We start from the raw sequence: 20420 nt of genomic DNA, 5'->3' as shown, positions 1-20420 counted from the left end.
CCTCCATTTGACCCAGATATCCCACTCCTTGGTCTATACCCAAAGGACTTAAAAACAGCATACTACAGGGACACAGCCACATCAATGTTTATAGCAGCACAATTCACAATAGTTTAATTGTGGAACCAACCTAGATGCCCTTCAGCAGATGAATGGATAGGGAAATTTTGGTATATATACATCATGGAACATTACTCAGCATTAAAAGAAAATAAATTCATGGCATTTGCAGCTAATTGGATAAAGTTGGGGAATATAATGCTAACTGAAGAAAGCCAATCCCCAAAAACCAAAGGCCAAATGTTTCCTTTGATATGAGGATGCTGACTCATAATGGTGATAGTGGGGAGCATGGGAGAAATGGAGGAATTTTAGATAGGGCAAAAGGGAGGGAGAGGAGGGAGGGGAAGGGAAGAGGCAAGGGGGTAAGAATGATGGTGGAATGACTTAGACATCATTACCCTAAGTACATGTATGAAGACATGAATGGTGTGAAAATTCTTTGTGCACAGTCAGTAACTTGAAAAATTGTGCTCTATATGTGTAATATGAAATGAATTGTATTCTGCCATTATGTGTAACAAATTAGGATAAATAAATAATTTAATTAAAAAATTATAAATAATTTAATTTAAAAATACTTTAAATAAAAAAATATCATGTGCTCCACTGGGCACATGGCCTTTTTCCTGCTAGACCATAAGAACTATTATGTTTATTTTGTCTCCTGAACATATAATAAGACACATAACAGAAAGTAGGAGCTGAATATACAAATTAATGAAAGGAATAATAAATGGAGAGAAAGACTACATGCATTATTAATCAAATTGCTTTTTTAAATAATAAGTTTATACTAGAGTGTTAAAAGATTAACATGTTCATTATTCTTGGGTACTTCTATTTTAACAGGAATATTTTATTTTTTATTTTTTTTAATATTTATTTTTTAGTTTTTGGCGGACTCAACATCTTTGTTTGTATGTGGTGCTGAGGATTGAACCTGGGCCACACGCATGCCAGGCAGGCGCGCTACCTCTTGAGCCACATCCCCAGCCCCTAACAGGAATATTTTATAACTCTAATAATTATCACAAAGGACATACAGAACTTCAGAAAGCCAAGATTATATTTAGCAGCATACTACTTTCTAGCAATTTCTCATATTACATTCTACCTCCTCAGGGCTACCACTGAGAAGTGTACAAGTAATTAATTTGAAAGACACATAAGATCCAAAAGATCTGTCTAGTCCCATCATAGTAAAACTTCACATATGTAAGTTTCAAATATATAAATACATTGTGTATGTGTAGGAATACAAATGAATGTAGGCTAAATTTGTTTTCCAGTATTTTTCTTTCAAAACACTTCTACTAGAACAGAGCAGGAAAACTGTACAGAAGAAAAAAGAAGATATGCAACTTAGAAGTAAAAGCTACATATTAAAATCAAAAGAAAGCAATTTATATATGTTTAAAAACCAAAATTAAAGAGAAAAGTTTTCTATGAAAGTGTATTGATCATCAAAAAAGTCTCTGGAAAGAGGCAAAGTATGTTTTTCCTACTAGAATTTGTAAGTCCCAATTTAGCAAAAAATACTACGAATCTTACACACATCAAGCTTAATGTGCTAGAAAACACCTGAGTTATAAGGAAAAGCACCAGGGAGTGATCCAATAATATTTGAATTATTCCTTTCTGTCATGAAATATTATTTGTGTCAAGCCATAATTTACAATTTCAAATTGTACTATGATCAGATAAGCTCACTGTTACATCGTTACAGTAGAAAGATGTGCTCTAAGTTACTCACGTTTAGAACTACGAACTCATTAATTCAATATTTAAATTGTCTTGAATACTAAATACATCACAGATTACTTTTAGTAGAGAATTACTAAAATAATATAAAACAAGATGTTGTGAAATATGGATCAGAAATAAAAACTACTTATTTTATTGGCAATTTAACACATACAAAATATCCAAAGTACCTATAGGAGCACATAAGATTCTGGGAGGCATTGTGGAGAGACAAATAGGCAAGGTTTACTTTCTTATAAGTACAGACTGGAGCAAGCTAAGAATACAGATTGAGTTTGATCAAATTGAGAAAGAATATTTGACTGGTAGAACTGCCATGAAGTATTCTCATTTTCATCAGTAATGGGTTTCCACTGACAATAAAGATGTTAGCAAAAGAAAAACTACATTTTTTATGTTATTAAGCTACACGAAGCATAGGAGATCTACTTTGAAGGGATAATTATGGGTATGGGAGTGGAGGTTGAGTGATTTACAATGAAAGAGATGATAAGGAGACAGTGTTTTATAGAAAGACTAACATTGACTATATGTGTTCAGCACCATCTTAGAGTATTATGTATTTCCGGCTTCTATAATCACAATGTAAATGAAACTGATGTTTTCACACTTATGTAGATCTTTCCTATATGCTGTCATCACTACACTAATGGATGTTGCTGGAGAGAAGGAGATTTGAGTCAACACAAGGAGTTATTAAGATATAATTAACAATAAAAGACTGCATGTGGTGTGAGACTGGTGAGACTTAGCTGATGCTTGTGAAGGCATATTCCTACAAAACAAAGAGTCAGAACAACACTACTGTGAAGAAATGACAAGGCACCTTTACTCAGACAGAGTACTATTCTTTCAATTTTCTCATGAGCAGTCTGTTCAGAAAAAGAGAGGCTGTAAACAACTGTCTAACCCAGGTTACTAGCTCTTGTATCACTATTTAAAATACACACTCTCACTGACTGTTATTTTACAAATGGAGATATATAAAAAGCATTAGTTACAGGTGAATTTAAATGTAGCAATTAATCTGACTATATTACTGCTATGCTAAAAAATGTGTTTGTATCTGTGTGCATTAGCTTTCTGTGCTGTATAACAAATCACCACAAATATGGCAGATAAAAACAATATGCATTTATTATTCTGCAGGTCAACAATCTGGGTATGGCTTAGATGGGGACTCAGACAGACTTTTCAAAAAATTACTATTAAGTTTGCCATCCGTATTTTCTCCTAGAAGCTAACCTAGGGAAGAATACACTACAAAGCTTACTCGTGTGTTGGCAGAGATAATTTCACATGTTTAGATTGGTGTGAGTATAGCACAGACAAAGTACTCTTAGTAAATGATTGAAATTCCTTTTAAGTAATGAAGTTTTTTGCTAAAGCTCTTTTATTTTGATTAAGAGTCACATGTTGTTTGAATGCTGTATTTAATTGAAAGTAAAGGGAAAAGAAACTGAGAGCCAAGTGTATTTTTTTCCTCAATAGTTACTGTCCAACACGTTTACTATTTCTGGAATACTTCATTGCTTCCTGTAAAACCAAGATTTTTATCTGTTATTACTTCTCTCCAGCTAAAAGAACACCCTTTTCTGTAGAAATAAAGTTCTCTTTTCATATATTTATTGAGATATGTGTGTGTTTTCTGAGATTCTTAAATTAGGGCTTGCTTGTCACATGTAAATTGGAAATGTCAGCTTTGAGGGCTGAAAATTACTATAACTTTTTAGGTCTTATAGTTTGCTCTCATTGCTAAGGTGGGAAAAATTTTCTTCTTTAACTTTTTGCATCTTAGGTAGAACTAAAAAACCCTAATATTTAGTATATTACTGTTTGTTACACGTAAAATTTCATAAAGATATCCCTGGTATTGGTCTTCCATATTGTATACAAAGGAAAGATTCTATATAAAACCTGTAATTTGCAACTGTTCAATTACTTTTATCTAATTCCTATGAGATCAATCATTTAATTAAATATACTTTCACCAGTTTAAGTATCATCTGGAAGGAGGATAATTTTAAAAAGATGATACACATTTCCAAGCGAAAACAATAAGAAAATTTAGTAACAATAAAATAAAGAAATAACTATAATAATTTTCATATTTAAATTTATAATTAGGTAAGGAAAGCAATTAGATAACACTTTTAGGTTAATTTAATTCCAATTAATAATCTATCTCAGTTATACTAAGTGTGATTTTGCACTGAGCTTTAAAATCTTTAACAATATTTAAAAGAAACAAAAACTAGAACGAACAAAAAATTTTAAAGAAGAATCTCAAAATGTGTAAATTTTTATACAGCATATATTTCATATAATTTTGTTGATACTAAGTAAAGTACCAACAGTTTTCAACTAAACTGTGGAAATGAGGTAGTTTACATAGTGTTACTTGTGTGACAATTTTTACCAATGTTAATAATGTAAAAAATTAAAAATACTATTATAGAAACTAGAGTCATATCATAAGTTTTATTTTACCTGTAGTGTGAGACTCTTCACTGCATTCCATACTATTCCAATAAATTCTTTCATTCTTTCTTCAGGACTTCTACAGCCCTCAGATATATTAAACATGGCTTTCACAGGAACTGATAAGGGTCGGGATTCTAAGGATAAAAATGATTAATTATTTGACAGATGTATAACTTTTAATTTCACAAAACTATAAAGAAAGTATTTCAAGACTGTTTCCTTGCTTAAAATATCACCTGTATATGAGATTATAAAAGTCTTGTTTGATCATTTTATCTTATAGAATTAATGTTTTTCATAATATTCAAGGTATTGGTAACTGGAAGGTGGACTTGAGTAATGCTGTAATGTTCTATTTATTGACTACATAGAGGTATGCATTTGTGAAATTCATTAAGTTGTAACTAAATTTATTCATTTCTCAGTACGAAAATAATACTTCAATAAATGTTTTTCCATAAATGACTTGATTCATCCAAAACTAAAATAAAACGGACCTTCCCACATGTGAAATTTTCACATAACAAAACCTTATCTATAGAAGCAATATGATAAAGAGATTTTTAAAATTAATTTATTTATTTTACAGTAGAATTAAACTATTTATTTTGACATCTTGTACACCAATGGAGCACAACTTCTCATTCCTCTGGCTATACATGGTGCAAAGTCATTCTAGTAACATAATCATACATGTATATATGGTACTAATGTCTGTCTCAAAGTGATTTTCATGTTAACAAAAAGATGAACATAAAAAGCAGATTTTGTAGTAAAATCAAATGTTATATTTTACTCTTTTTTTAATATTTACTTTTTAATTTTCGGCAGACACAACATCTTTTGTTTATATGTGGTGCTGAGGATCGAACCCAGGCCACACGCATGCCAGGCAAGCGTGCTACCGCTTGAGCCACATCCCCAGCCCTATATTTTACTCTTATTAAAAATCTGCTCACCAAATAAATTACAGAATTTCAACAATTTTTACAATGTAAAATTAGATAAATTAAACAATTTAATAATTTATAATGGTATATAAATTACTATTAGTGTTATCTAAACAAATTCATGTATACTTATATATCTTATGTTAATACAAACAATTTATGTATATTATTTTATTACTTTAAAGTAGCATAGAATAAATAAATCATAGTTTCATTTTCCACACTTACTAAACTGATCTACCTCTCCAAAATAAGTGCTACCATATCACCACCATGAGAATGACTGGTTACCACATCCACTTACACTTGCCCCCTTCTCCCAACTTGGTTCACATATGTGCATTTATAATAGATTTAAACTACTATCATTCTTATAATCCCTAAAAACTGTGGCACTGTGTGTAACAGAAATTCAAAGAAATATTTGTTACAGAAAAACAGTTTGATGAGATTCATATAGCTATATATATGGGTAGCTGGAACAAAAATGCCAAAGTCCAGAGTTAGGAGTACTCCTGGGATTGTTAAGCAATGGGAAAGAAGCAAGGATGGCTTGAACAAGTTGAGTAAAGTTAAGAGAAGTAGGAGATGAGATTAAAGTTACTTATAGGTACCAGATCACCTTGGGCTTATATATGCCATGGTAAGGAGCCTGGTCTTCACATTGAGAAGCTGAGATATAATAACGGGTTCTGAATATTGCCATGGTATTACTGAAGATATATTTTGAAATAATTGTTCTCACAGATGCTTAGAAAATTGATCACATGGATCAAGTGCTGAAACAGGAAAATCAATGGAGATTACAAACAATGATATTCTGTATCCATTTTAAAAATACAACCAACAGGATTTACTAATGGATTAGATGTGCAGTAAGCAGGTCACAGAGAAGATAATTAACATATCCAAAGTGACCTGGCTGGTAGGTGGCAAAACAAGGATATGTATCTAGGTAGGATGGCTCCAGAGTCTATTCTTTTGACTATTATTCTATACTACCTCTCATATTATTAAATTTCTGTATAATGACTTCTCCTTCAAATACTTCTAGTTCAAATATATGTACCATATTTCTACTAAGGGTCATAGTAGTACCATAAATACTTCAGAAAACATCACATTTATTTATTCCCATTGGAGATATATAAAACATACATTTAATATGGTAGTCTGATATCCAACATATTTATTAGATTTCTTTTTTGTTTTTAGTAATAAATAATTTTGAGACCCAAATTTTGTTGGTTAAATTAATATAAACAATTATTCCATAGAAATGATCCATCTAATTTGATTATTCTTCTTTTATTTCTATACCCTGAAAAATATACTACAGTTGAAGTCAACATGAGTTTGTTTTTCACCTTTACAGTTTTCTGAATGATTTTTGAAAAGCAATTAAACCTAAGGGTCAGTTTCCTGATGGGTACCAAAAATAAAAATGCAAAATACAAAATAATTGTGTTTGTATTTCATATGAAGAATGAGGAATACTTTTCAGTTTAAATGTTGTAATGTTAAGACAATAATAAAATGTATAGAATAATCATGAAAACGTAACAAATCATTATGTATAGGAAAGATGCAAAGGTTACACAATCTGAAACTCAATTGTACACCGTTTTTAATAAATAAAAGTTTTGATTTTTATTAAAAATCAAACTACTACTTCCACCTTAAATGTCCTTTCCTCTTAGAAATGTTAACTGATTTTGCAAAATTAGATTTGGTCCTTTCTTCATTACCTGATGAAATTCAAAGAATTATGTATAACATATAATTCTTAGTGGTATATTATTAAAGAAAAATAGCAGCTAAGCAGAGTGATAATGTATAGCAATAAGTGATAGTAGTTAGTGGCTGGATTTTGACAATACACTCTCATTTATGCCCAACTGTTCTTATTCTTACAGTGAAAAATAATATTTTTGTACATATTTATTAATATGCCCCTAGTTGAATTAGACTAAAAAAACACACGAAGTCAAAAACACAGAATTAAGTAACAATATTTTTGCCTCTAAATTTCTTTTATTTATTTATTTATTTATTTATTTATTTATTTATTTATTTAATTTTTTTATTGGTTGTTCAAAACATTACATAGTTCTTGATATATCATATTTCACACTTTGATTCAAGTGGGTTATGAACTCCCATTTTTACCCCGTATACAGATTGCAGAGTCACATCAGTTACACTTCCACTGATTTACATATTGCCATACTAGTGTCTGTTGTATTCTGCTGCCTTTCCTATCCTCTACTATCCCCCCTCCCCTCCCCTCCCCTCCACTCTTCTCTCACTACCCCCTCTACTGTAATGCATTTCTCCCCCTTGTATTATTTTCCCCTTTCCCCTCACTTCCTCTTCTATATAATTTTGTATAACCCTGAGGGTCTCCTTCCATTTCCAAGCAATTTCCCTTCTCTCTCCCTGTCCCTCCCACCTCTCATCCCTGTTTAATATTAGTCATCTTCTCATGCTCTTCTTCCCTACTCTGTTCTTAGTTACTCTCCTTATATCAAAGAGGACATTTGGCATTAATACAAAAATATTCCTTTATCTCTTTAGGTAGCACTCAAATCTGATAACAATTTTTCAAAATCACCATGTCAAAAATTTCTGTTCTCATTTTGAAGGCTTGAGTAATGATGTTAGTGATTAAATGGTTAACTTTAATATTATATTAATATGAATATACCAATGGAACCAAATACTAATATTCAATACCAAACAGTTGTGTTCTTAAAATTCAAGATTTTCAAAATAATCTGTTGCAAATACAGTTAAGGAAAAATGCTGGCAAGGATGTGTGTGTGTGGGGGGGTATACTCATGCATTGCTGGTGGGACTTCAAATTAATATAACCACTCTGAAGAGCTATGACCCAGCTATCCTTCTCCGTGGTATTTATCCAACAGAACTAAAATCAGCATATAGTTATATAGCACATCAATGTTTATATCACCACAGTTCATTAAAGCCAAGTTATGGAACCAGCATAGGTGTTCCTCATTCTGTTTAGCTGCTATTTTTGTTTAATATTATACCATGAAGAATCATATGTTATACATAATTCTTTGAATTTTGTCAGATTATAGAGGAAGAACCAAACCTAATTTTGCAATATCAGTTAACATTTCTAAGAGGAAAGGACATTTAAGGTGTAAGTAATAGATTGATTTTGATAAAAATCAAAACTATTGTTTGATTTTAAAAAGGTGTGCAATTGAGTTTCAAATGGAAAAAGAAAATAGATAAATAGACTGATACAGAAAATATACTGTATGTACGTAATAAAGTTTTACTCCGCCATAAAGAAGAATAAAGTTATACATCATTTGCTACTAAATAGATGGAAATGGAGAATATCATGCTAAGTGAAATAAGCCAGGCTCAGAAAGCTGAGGATCAAATGTCTTCTCTTTTATGCTAGAGAGAAATAAGAAATTTTAAAACAGAATCATATTAAAATAGAAGGGAGAACAGTGGAATACAGAAAAGAGATTGAGGAGTGGGAGAAGGAATGGGAAAGGTAAAAAAAAAAAAATGGTAATTTTCATTCTGTACTTGCTCTCCTTTCCCATTCCTTAAGGTTGCACCTACACAATGAAATCTTTTTCAGTTCCTAAGGTCTGTAGTAAAGGTTTCTTTCCTTAAATTTTCCTCAGTTCCAAAAACAAACATCTCAGGGCACATTTCTCTTTCCATTTATAACTGAAATTTCATCACACAGAAGTTATATCATGTGTTACTTGCAGTTTTCCAAAGCACATAGCAGAGAAATGAGAATTCTTCAAGAACTGAAGATTATATTTGATTGTCTGACTACAGAAAAAAATTACCTCAATATCTTGGGCTAAACTGAAACTATTCTTATCATAATTCAGCATTTTAAACTATGTTTAAATTTCTAAATTAGTAGGAATATATACCAATAAAAACATACAAAAAGCTGCTAACTTCTTCTGAAAGTTCAATAAGTATCCATGGAAAATCTGAGAAAAAGATTAAAAGTGATAGGAAATCAATTAAAATCAATAAAAGGACAGGGAGTGAAGGTGATTAAACAATGTGATTTGTCTGGCCTTAAATAAAAATATCAAGAGAGAAAAAAATTTTGCTCATTCTTATAATAACTACTTATGACATACTTGCTCAATGCCAGGAACAGTTGTTAGAGTCTGCAAACAAAAAAGAGAGCAAGTTACATAAGGCCTGTGACATACATTCTAGAGGACATGGAAAAAAAACCCAAATAAATGGAAAAGATGTTAAGATTTATGAGGACAAGGAAAGAGGTAATAAGGCTGGGAATCCTGGGGGAGAGGAATAGACCTATTTTGGAAAAAATGAGTATTGAAGGTTTCTTTACTGAAAAGGTAACACTTAAACTGAGACCTGGAGTATGAAAAGTCCATAGCTATGAGAAGAGCAGAAACAACACAGGCAAAAAGTCCCAGGCAGAAAAAGCATGATGTGGTCCACAAGGAGAGAGGATCAGTGTAAGAAAAATGATACAAGATGGAATAGAATAACGGGATAGAGGTTGCATCAGGGCTAACTCTTCAAGAGATAGTAAGCAATTTGGATTTTATATTAAGAACAATAAGAAGCAACTAACATGTTTTAAGCATTAGTGACATGATCTAATTTGAATCTGGAATAAGATGTCTCTTGCCACCAACTAAACAATGAAGTGGTAACTGAGAACAGAGGATTAAAGAACATGGTATGACATCAGTAAGATACCTTAGTACTATTCTCTACAAGAAATAGTGTGGTTCTGACTAGGATTGCAGCATACAGACAAATAAAGAGATTCAACATATAATTTTGAAAGACAATGCATAGGAACAGAGATGCTAGGAAGGGGAATCCTGGGGTTAGGCCTTGAAGCAACATGGTGACTGGTGGTGAAAGAGAGGTGTAGTTACAGATATATAAGAAGACAGAGGTAACAGGACCTGTTAGGCTTCAGCAGCATGTAAGATATTAAGCAGAGATCTGTCAGAAAATAGATAGGAGACACTTTAATTTTTTTTTGTGTGTAACTCACCTGGTTTGTTATACTAGTTGCTTATTTCTATTCTCTTTTTTAAATTAAAGAGAAGGAAGAACATCAATGTGAAATAAATGTCATTTTGTACGCATGCATTGATACACTGGATTTTAAGCCAACTTGCAGAAGATCCAAAAGAGAAAAGAAAGAATAAAATCACTCCTCAAGGGCTATTAGATAAAATGTTTCACTATGCTTGAAGTTTACAGATTTCCTTTTAAAATTCAAACACTAAAAATGTGATCTTGATGTTATGAGTTGTGTTTTATAATGAACTTCCACATATATTATTTTGCGTGGATCTTATAAAACACAATAAGATATTGCTGAGTATAAATATGACCATTTTATAAATGAAGAAAATAGAGTTGTGTGAGTTAGATTGATATGTATGGGGTCAAAAATCAAGTTTCAGAAGAGGGGATATGGAACTAGGAAGGATAGTAAACATTATTACCATATGTACATATATAACTATATGGCCACTGGGATTCTACATCATGTACAACCAGAAGTATGAGAAACTATACTCAATCTATGAATGATAAATCAAAGTGCATTCTACTGTCATGTATAGCTAATTAGAACAAAAATGTTAAGTTTTCAGACCCTAGTGTACTGATTTATCTACCATACCTTATTGCTTCTTAATATATAATTTATACTGATTATAATTTTTGGTGATTTCATTTGGCAAGATACATGTAAATAATTGGAAGAGAAAGTGACATTTACATAGAATTTTTAAATTTCTGAAGATTACATAATATTTACAGCTTTAAGCAATATGCCATAGAACTACAATAATGTCCAAGATTTTTCATCAAAATACAAACTACATTTGATACTATCACTCTTGAAAGCCCCCAGGAAATAATGGCTTTTTGGATGCTGCAAGTCGACGTGACATGGCATATGAAATTGCATCTCATGCTGAGCCAACCAGGAAAATATATGTCATCACTATATGACATTCAAAATTTCATCTGGAAGCTATAATCTTGTTCTGACTGCTAAAACAGAGTGAAAAGACTGCACACAAAACAACTTGGTTGAATTTTTTCTGAATTCTTGCCAGATCATATAAAACTAAAATAGCATACTTATATCCCAAAAAATCCATACCTGAAAATCTTATAATGCACTTATTAACATCACAATGTATTCTCAAGAAACTGTACAATTAATTAACATAATGATTCAAATCACATGTTATAACTCATATTAATGAATTTCTGGGAAAATTTCTTTATAATGAAACTGATAACACTGAAAATTAATAAATTGTGCAAATCAGAACTGAAATGTTCAAACTGCATACAACAAAAACACATCCTAATGAATTCTAGATAAGGAGAGAGGTGGGAGGGGAAAGGAGGGGGCAGGGGATTAGCAAGGATGATGGAATGTGATAGACATCATCATCCAAAGTCATGTATAAAGACACGAATTGGTGTCAACATACTTTATGTACAACCAGAGATATGAAAAACTGGGCTGTATACATGTAACAAGAATTGTAATGCATTATGCTGTCATTTATTTTTTTTAAATAAATTGGAGGAAAAAAACCACATCCTAATTCCTTTTCCCCAAATGAATAAACTGTAGGTTAAAACAAAACAAAAGTTCTTGGAGTGTAGCTCAGTGGTAAAGAGCTTGATTAACAAGGCCCTATGTTCCATCCCTAGCACAATTTGTCTTAAAGATCTCATATCTTATCTAGATTGTTTCCACCTTCCATAGTGCATGTGTATAATATCTTCATAATTCATTTATCTTCTTCCTATCAAAAATATGTGAATTTTATTGAGTCCAAATGTTTCATAATTATGTTTTAACTATGCTGTCACTAATTGGAAAAGGAAAAATTAGTATATAGAAACTAAAATATCTAATTTCTGCTATCCTCTTACTTTCTGGTATTATATCTCATGCCCCTGTACTAAAGGATATATGATCCAGCCTGGGATGACACTGGGTCAATCACAGTACCTCATCTTTTTGGCCTTATTCACTGTTCAACAAAGGCACATGATTCAAGACAGCAAAATTTTCCTTGGGTACATTTTCAATAGACAAAGAACAAAATCTATTTCTCTTTTATCACAAATGATTAAGCTTGGGAGTTCAGAGGTACTACAGTCAACGTACACTGTTATGCCAAGAAACTATGTACAGTAAGAGAAAATTTAGCCAACATGAAAAGACGAAGACCTGATAGTACAGAGTCTCTGGTAATAAGTCATCCCCCCCACCCTGCCAAAAAAAAAAGATCCATCTTTGCCTTTTTGATCATTTTGCTTAAGGGAATCAGTAAATAAATCCTCATCATCCACTTCCAAATACTGTTTATGTCTCTAATAATCAGAAAGTCTTTTCTAATTTAGAAATGTTTATTCCTTAGTAAAGGAAAACCTATCAATCAGAGGTCAAACCAGGCAATATATCAGTAGTTGTACATGCCCTGCTTTAGCAACATCATTTTCTACCCTGCACAAATCCTCAAAAAGGTTTAAGCATATCACGGGGCTTATATTCCAACCTTATTTACTCAAGAACTATTCAACCTCTTTTCCTTTTCTTTTTTTCAATTTGTTCTTTTTAGATACCCTTGGCAGTAGAGTGTATTATACACACATGGAGTAAGTTATTCTCATTAGGATCCCATGCTTGTGGTTGTACATGATGTGGAATTTTACTAGTGGTCTATATATATATATATATATATATATATATATATATATATATATATGAACATAGGAAAGTCAACCTCATTCCCTTCTTAGCATCTGTTACATGGGTTTCAGTCCTCTCATTACCACATTCATTGGTCATTATTCCACTGACTCTCAGCCTAAGCCTGCAGACTTGAAGATAGTAGTACTGATCTTTTATTCTTCTGATCTTTTCTTCACTCAAGATTTCCTCAACTACCTCAGCCAATACTCTTTTAATTTTAACTTGACTTCTTGTGACCTGCAAAATGGTTCTATGAATTGCCTTGGAACAACCCAGTTTTCTTCTCTCTTTGCTTGCAATTTTCAAGAGTAGTTATAGAATGTATAGGGAATACAACAGCCTGATAGGGAAGAACTGGCCAGAACAAAAACAGCACACTTAAATGCTTTAGCCAGTGAGTCCCAAGATCTCAGAGTATAAAATACAGGGCAGTTATTTTCTAGGGTCTCTCAGTTGCAGTTCATGTGGAGCATAAACCTCTTATGAGAAAGGGCTTTCCTGGATAGTTTTTCTGTACATTAAAAGTTGGGATCACAAAGAGTCCTAGGATTCTAGTGCCCATTGCTTATCACGTGTAAGTAATTAATATAATTCATGTAACACATTTCTCATGATTGTGTTCTGTCTCTTCTGACAAGTTCAGAACGAGTGAAGTGTGAGCCTGTTCTGAGGATGCTCCTAGAATCTGACTCCACATGTGAGGTTTTCTGTAGGTAAAAGTAAAACACTATAAAACAGCAGTGTCCTGCAAAAATGTGGTACACAAAACTAGATTATACATAGGACTGCTGGGCAAAATATGAGAACAGTTATTCACATTTTCTTTAAATATGAAAATCACAGTTTGGTAATATTTAATTAAGTTAACTTCCATATATCAGAAGGCCACAGCCACACTGTTAAGTATAATGAAGGAAGAGCAGACATTCAACAACAGGAAAGGATTAGAACAATCCTGCATTTGTTTTGTTACCAGTGGCATAATTCACATATAATCAGCATGATTAAGGAACATTCTAAATTTCATTAGGTTTTCTAAAGAAACTGTCACAATCTAGATACACAGATTGAATACAAAAGACATATAACAAATATAACAGTGATAAAAAATTATTTAAAAGAAAAGGCAATCATTTCCATTAAACTAGAATAAATAATTACCTTATATTTGGGAAGATGGAAATTTACTAGCCAGATATCAGCAAATCTTTGCAAAATGCACTGGAATGAAAATAAGAATCCTGAGTGCAGCTACTGATGACCGTTTCCCTTCCTAGATCTATGGATCTCAGTGAGGTGGCTTTTCACTAAAAAACATTTGGTCTTGTTTGTTTTACTTTTGTTTCTTTCTTTTATTATTGGTTTTAATTTTTAAATACATGACAGCAAAATGCATCACAATTCTTTTCTTTCTTTTTTTTTTTTTAGAGTGAGTGAGAGAGGAGAGAGAGTGAGAGAGAGAGAGAGACAATTTTTAATATTTATTTTTTAGTTCTCGGCGGACACAACATCTTTGTTGGTATGTGGTGCTGAGGATCGAACCCGGGCCGCACACATGCCAGGCGAGCGCGCTACCGCTTGAGCCACATCCCCAGCCCCATCACAATTCTTATTACACATATAGAACAATTTTTCATACCTCTGTCTGCATATAAACTATGTTTGTACTGATTCATGTCTTCCATAGATGTACTTTGGATAATGATGTCTATCACATTCCACTATCCTTGCTAATCCCCTGCCCCCTCCCATTCCCTCCCACCCCTCTTCCCTATCTAGAATTCATCTATTCCTCCCACTATATTTCTGTTTTCTTTAGATCCAGACTGGCTTGGGCCAAAATGGTTTGAAGGAGGAGGAGGAGTGAAGCAGTGCCAATAGTAATCAAAGTACTTCAATAGAATAATTACTTTGAAAGGAAGTAATTTCCCAGCATTAAAATAATTTACCTTCTAAACTTTTCTCTCTGACTACATTTAGAGGAACCTATATCTTACCTTCAAAATAAAAATGAAAATCAAAACTTGGATATATTAAAAAGAATCATACACAAACATATCTTCTGCTTTAGTCTTAGAGAAATAATAATGAAAAAATGGACCGAAAAGATAAGGGGAACAAGAGTTTGAAAAAAAAAAAGTATCAGTCTTCATCTCAAAAACAAAGGTTCCAAGAAAAAATATCCATGCTAAAAAAAAGGGTAGTATGTTTAAGAATAAAAAACAATAAACCTAGTTTGCTTAACAAACTACTTTATTGGAATGAATCAACAAATACTAACTACAATATACTACCTAAGACACATTAAAAAGTGTAATTATATCTATACCTCTCTATAAGCTGCTGTTTTACTTAAAGAGTCCTCATAAGAACACTAGGAATACAATGTGGTAAATCCAGGTAAGTAATTGGTAAATAAAGCCATAAATCACCAAATAATCAAGGAAAAACTCAAAGCATTAAAGATTTCAAGTCTATGGCTACAAACACCCACACTATGCCAGTCTATGGCTGACATATCAAAAGATTATCTGGGATCTTTAAAAAATTAACTTTTGAAAAGTGAACTAATTACAAACTTACGCTAATTGTCCAGAATTCATGCAGAAACAACTTAAAAGGGAATTTTAAGTATCTTTTTAAGCTCTGAAGGTTGCTAATATTTTTCCCACATGAATTTTTGGTTTAGAAATAAAAATTATTTTTTTTAAAAAAATGGGAAATTTTCTTTTCTTATAAATGAGAACAATTTTTTTAGATCTTCATTAAGTTCTCTGATGACATTCTGAATATTTCCAAACTGTTTTATTTTCTATGTGCATTATGAAACATACTTCATTTTATTTTGAACTTCTTTCTATTCTAAAAGGGGAAAACATTTCTAAACCATATTTTGTCCCTGTGAGAATAAAATCAACTGCACATTATAAATGTCAGCCCTCATAGTTTAATATTTTCCAATGAAATTAATTGTCTAATTAATAATAAAATCATGGAATTTTAAGCTAAACTATGATTAAAGCAACTTGTAATATACATAAAACCACAAAAATGTATTTCTTGTATATTAATAATAATTCTTCACTGTAATTAGGAACATGTTTAACATTCAAAATCAAATTAAGGATGGCTTGAGTACTTTTAGATGATTAACTATTGGTGTGACTCATTTTGTTTATAATTCACAGTTCTTAAAAATTAGAAAGTCAAGATATATCTCAGTGCCTCTGGAGCAACTACTACTATAGTAGCACAAATTGGTAATCTCTCTACTTAGAATAATCCTAAAACAAAAACAAATAAACAACAACAAAAAAGAGATAATTCCCTTAAATGTTAAAAAAATTACACTGCCCATAACTAGAATAATTTTTTTTAAACAGATTTTTCAACTTAGGCTGGGCACTCTGGTACATGCCTATAATTCCAGCAGCTTGGAAGCCTGAGACAAGAGGTTTGCAAGTTCAAAGCTAACCTCAGCAACTGAGCCGGACTCTTGTTTCAAACTAAAAAATAAAAAGGGCTGGGGATGTGGTTCAGGGATTAGATACCCCTGGGTGTAATCCCTGGTACTAATTAATTAATTAATTAAAACTTGGAATAATATATACCTTGATGAAAAATAGCAGTGTAATATCATGTTTTGCTTTGATATACTGAATATACTCCATATATATATATATATATATATATATATATATATATATATATATATATAAATAAAGGGCTACTTGAGAGTTTAGTTACCTAAACAATAACAAAACTGGTTAGTGATTGTATAGGCATAAACCAGTATTAAAAAAAAAGGTAATATGACCACTCCTACAATCTATGTGTGATTTAAGACTTTAAAAGTCATATTTAATATATAATCAAACATAAGTACTGTTTTATTTAGTTGCAGTAAGATTTTTTAAATTTTTTTTAGTTGTATATGGACACAACACCCTTATTTGTTTATTTTTATGTGGTGCTGAGGATTGAACTCAGTGCCTCCCACGTGCTAGGCAAGTGCTCTACCACTAAGCCACAACCCCAGTCCCTGAAGTCAGATTTTTAAAAATTATCCCATATTGATTTTTGAAAGAAAGATGATACTAATTTATTAGAGAATGAGTTCATCCAAAGTACATAATTACCATAAGCATTTTTACTCTGATGAGTTTTATTTTGCATTTGCTGATCCATATTGTTGCACTAAAAAATCTCATTTAAAATAAAAAGTCTTACTTTGGTAAATTACACATTTCCTGTTCTCTAACATTCTCTTAAACAGTGCAAGAAAAACAATACCCTACATAAATATGGGTTTGTGAAAAGAAAAATAACTAATCTGATCTACAATCATATATAGTGTTACCTTCTTAACCTTGTCTCAAAAGAAGTCATTCTCTCAAACATTAAACTCTGTATCTTTGCATCAGATTTTATTATCCTATTTATTTGTGACTTCACAGTATAAACTATCACATAATCATGACTTGAATTTATCTTTAATTTGCCTTTTCTCCTCTTCTTCTTCTCTGTACCTACAGACATACCCAACTGTCCAAACAGTAACTTTTCATGAAAGAGCATTATATACAAACCATCCCCCTCGTCAATTCCCTAGCATCTAAAGTTCCTGTGGTCAACTGACCTCATAGTAAGAGCCTATTTTTTAAAATTCATTGTTTAGTTGTCAGTGGATCTATATTTTACTTATGTATTTATACGCAGCGCTGAGGATTGAACCCAGTATCTCACCTGTTTGAGGCAAGCACTCTACCACTGAGCCACAAGCCTGGCCCCTAAGAGCCTATTTTTATGGACTTGCTGTTTCTGAATAATGTGTAGTGCATCACAGTTACTCACCTTCTTTAAAAAGTCTTTTTAACTGTCTGATATAAATTTGTTGCTATGTTACCTACTTCTTATAATGATGCTTCTAAGTCTCCTCCATCATGAATTCCAATATGTCCACATAGGATGACTCTCAAACATTTATTTATTTGTTTGTTTGTTTATTTATTTTTTATATTTATTTTTTAGGTGTAGATGGACACAACACAATACCTCTATTTTTTTGTGGTGCTGAGGATCAAACCCAGGTGAGCACTCTACCGCTGAGCCACAATCCCAGGCCTCAAACATTTATTTCATATTGCAAAATATCTAAGCAACACTTCAAGCATGAAAGCATTTTTACCAGATTTGTCTTCTGATAGCCTCTTTAAAAGGAAGATTTTTTTTCTCCTAATTTTATTCCAAAATTTAGCTTATTACAGTCCATTTTAAGTTACTGTGGCAAAGACTAATAAAAGACCTCTAACACATACTTTCCCCTTCTTTCTCAGAACAAATATTAGCCAGACACCTAAGCTTAAAGAATACAGATTACATCCCTAGGATCCTTAGGCAGGTAAATATAATCATGTGACAAGCTTCTGGTCAAAAGTATATAAACAAAAATGGGGCACAAGGGAGTTTTTAAAGAAATAAGAAGTAGGCATCTTTTCTTGTTTCTGCTCACTGAAATTCACTGTATTAATAAATAAAAAAGTCATCATAGATCATAAGGCAAGCCTGACAACAGAGGCCACCCACAGTGAAATAAGAGACTACCTGGAGTCATGATTTTAGAGTACCATAATAGTTTTGAGGTGTCTATTCAAACTTTCATGTGAGAGAAATAAAATTCAATCTTGTTTAAACCACTGATATTTAGATTTTTCAGAATTATTCAGACAAATTTAAATCAATCCTAAATTATACAGCCATATTATGAAACTATTCCTTAGACTTAAAACACTAAATTTTAAAATAAGGTTAAAAGATATAGTCAAAAGATTCTACCAAATAATCAAAGCTCATTCGCAAAAGATTCTGTAAGAGGAGAAAGAAGAGTAAGAAATGCTTCACTATCCATAATGTAAACAAATTACCTGTTAACAGATTTTTCATTATCTTTCAAAACTAGATAATCTTAAGAGAGATTTTTCTATGAACCTGAAAAAACTCTGAAATATATATTTGTTTTACTTTGATAGAAGTATCAATGACTCTGGAATATATTTAAGGACATATCAAGGGAAAAATATCAGCTGTGTTTCATTTTTGAGGATCATCTAGGAACTTAACTGTGCACCATTAATGTGATACCAATGCTCGTGATACAGGTAAGGTGTTTCTCAGGAGTATCCATCTTGTGACCTCTGATGAAAATTCTTCACTATCCTAATGCTATGGGAATGGAATGCAAATTTAGAATATATCCTTGATTTAAAAAAAAAAAAAGGTACTGTGAAGGTATTACAGAGGAAACAATACACGAGTAAACTGGAATAGATCTGATTCTCAGGGCTGACTATGTCATTAATAAAGAATAACCATAGAAAGCCTACTACATTATGGCACTATTATTTTTTTAAAATTCTCATTAAACATCTTTTTAACCATGAATAAATTAATTGACTTATCTCAAAGATCACTAGGACTCTGTACATTTTTCCCCCCATTATTATTTTGATGCTTTATTTTGGCATGTTTCTATTACTTTGTTTTCAGGTCTGCCGATTTCTCCTTCCGCGATGTCTAAAGTACTTCTAGCTTTACTGCATTATTTTTTAAATTGTGGATATTGTCTCTCTCATATCTAGAGTTGGGTCTGGGTCCTTTTGATGCCTTCCATTTCTTTCTCAATATATCCATGTTGAATCCTTCAACATGGTTATCATACCTGTTTTACATGTAAATATTTAGTAAATATTTAATGAACCTGCTAATTCTACTATGTATGTCATTTCTCTATTTCTATTGCTAGTTTCGGGGGGGGGGATAGTTTTCCACTTCTTTATAACCGAGGGGGGGGGATAGTTTTCCACTTCTTTATAACCGAGGGGGGGGGATAGTTTTCCACTTCTTTATAACCGAGATATAATTTTTTTAGAAGCCAATATAAATACTAATTTAATATATGCTCAAATCCAGAAGAACTTCTTTTCTTTTTTTTTTAAAGATATTTCTTTTTTTATTGGTTGTTCACAACATTACAAAGCTCTTGACATATCATATTTCATACATTAGATTGAAGTGGGTTATGAACTCCCAATTTTACCCCAAATGCAGAATGCAGAATCACGTCAGTTACACATCCACAATTTTACATAATGCCCTATTAGTAATTGTTGTATTCTGCTACCTTTCCTATCCCCTACTATCCCCCCTCCCCTTCCCTCACATCTTCTCTATCTACCCCACCTACTGTAATTCATTTCTCTCCTTGTTTATTTTCCCATTCCCCTCACAACCTCTTATATGTAATATTGTATAGCAATGAGGGTCTCCCTTCATTTCCATGCAATTTCCCT

At 32.0% G+C, this 20420-nt stretch overlaps 1 protein-coding gene across 9 annotated transcripts in view; it reads right to left on the bottom strand.

Annotated features, from left to right (window-relative positions):
- Positions 1-20420, bottom strand: part of VPS13B (vacuolar protein sorting 13 homolog B) — a 753213-nt gene that overhangs the window by 420816 nt on the left and 311977 nt on the right. For all 9 annotated transcript variants that reach the window (XR_014018703.1, XM_081265611.1, XM_081265610.1 and 6 more), the window contains one exon: positions 4318-4445. Coding sequence is in view for 8 of the 9 variants with exons in the window: in XM_081265611.1 (XP_081121737.1) it covers positions 4318-4445 (128 nt within the window). In the remaining variant the exon portion in view is untranslated. The remainder of the gene's footprint in view (positions 1-4317; positions 4446-20420) is intronic.

Source organism: Spermophilus citellus (assembly GCF_964194105.1).
Source record: "Spermophilus citellus genome assembly, chromosome: 14".
NCBI lineage: Eukaryota > Metazoa > Chordata > Mammalia > Rodentia > Sciuridae > Spermophilus > Spermophilus citellus.
Note: the sequence above shows the minus strand (reverse complement) of the source record. Positions and strands in the feature narration are given on the sequence as shown.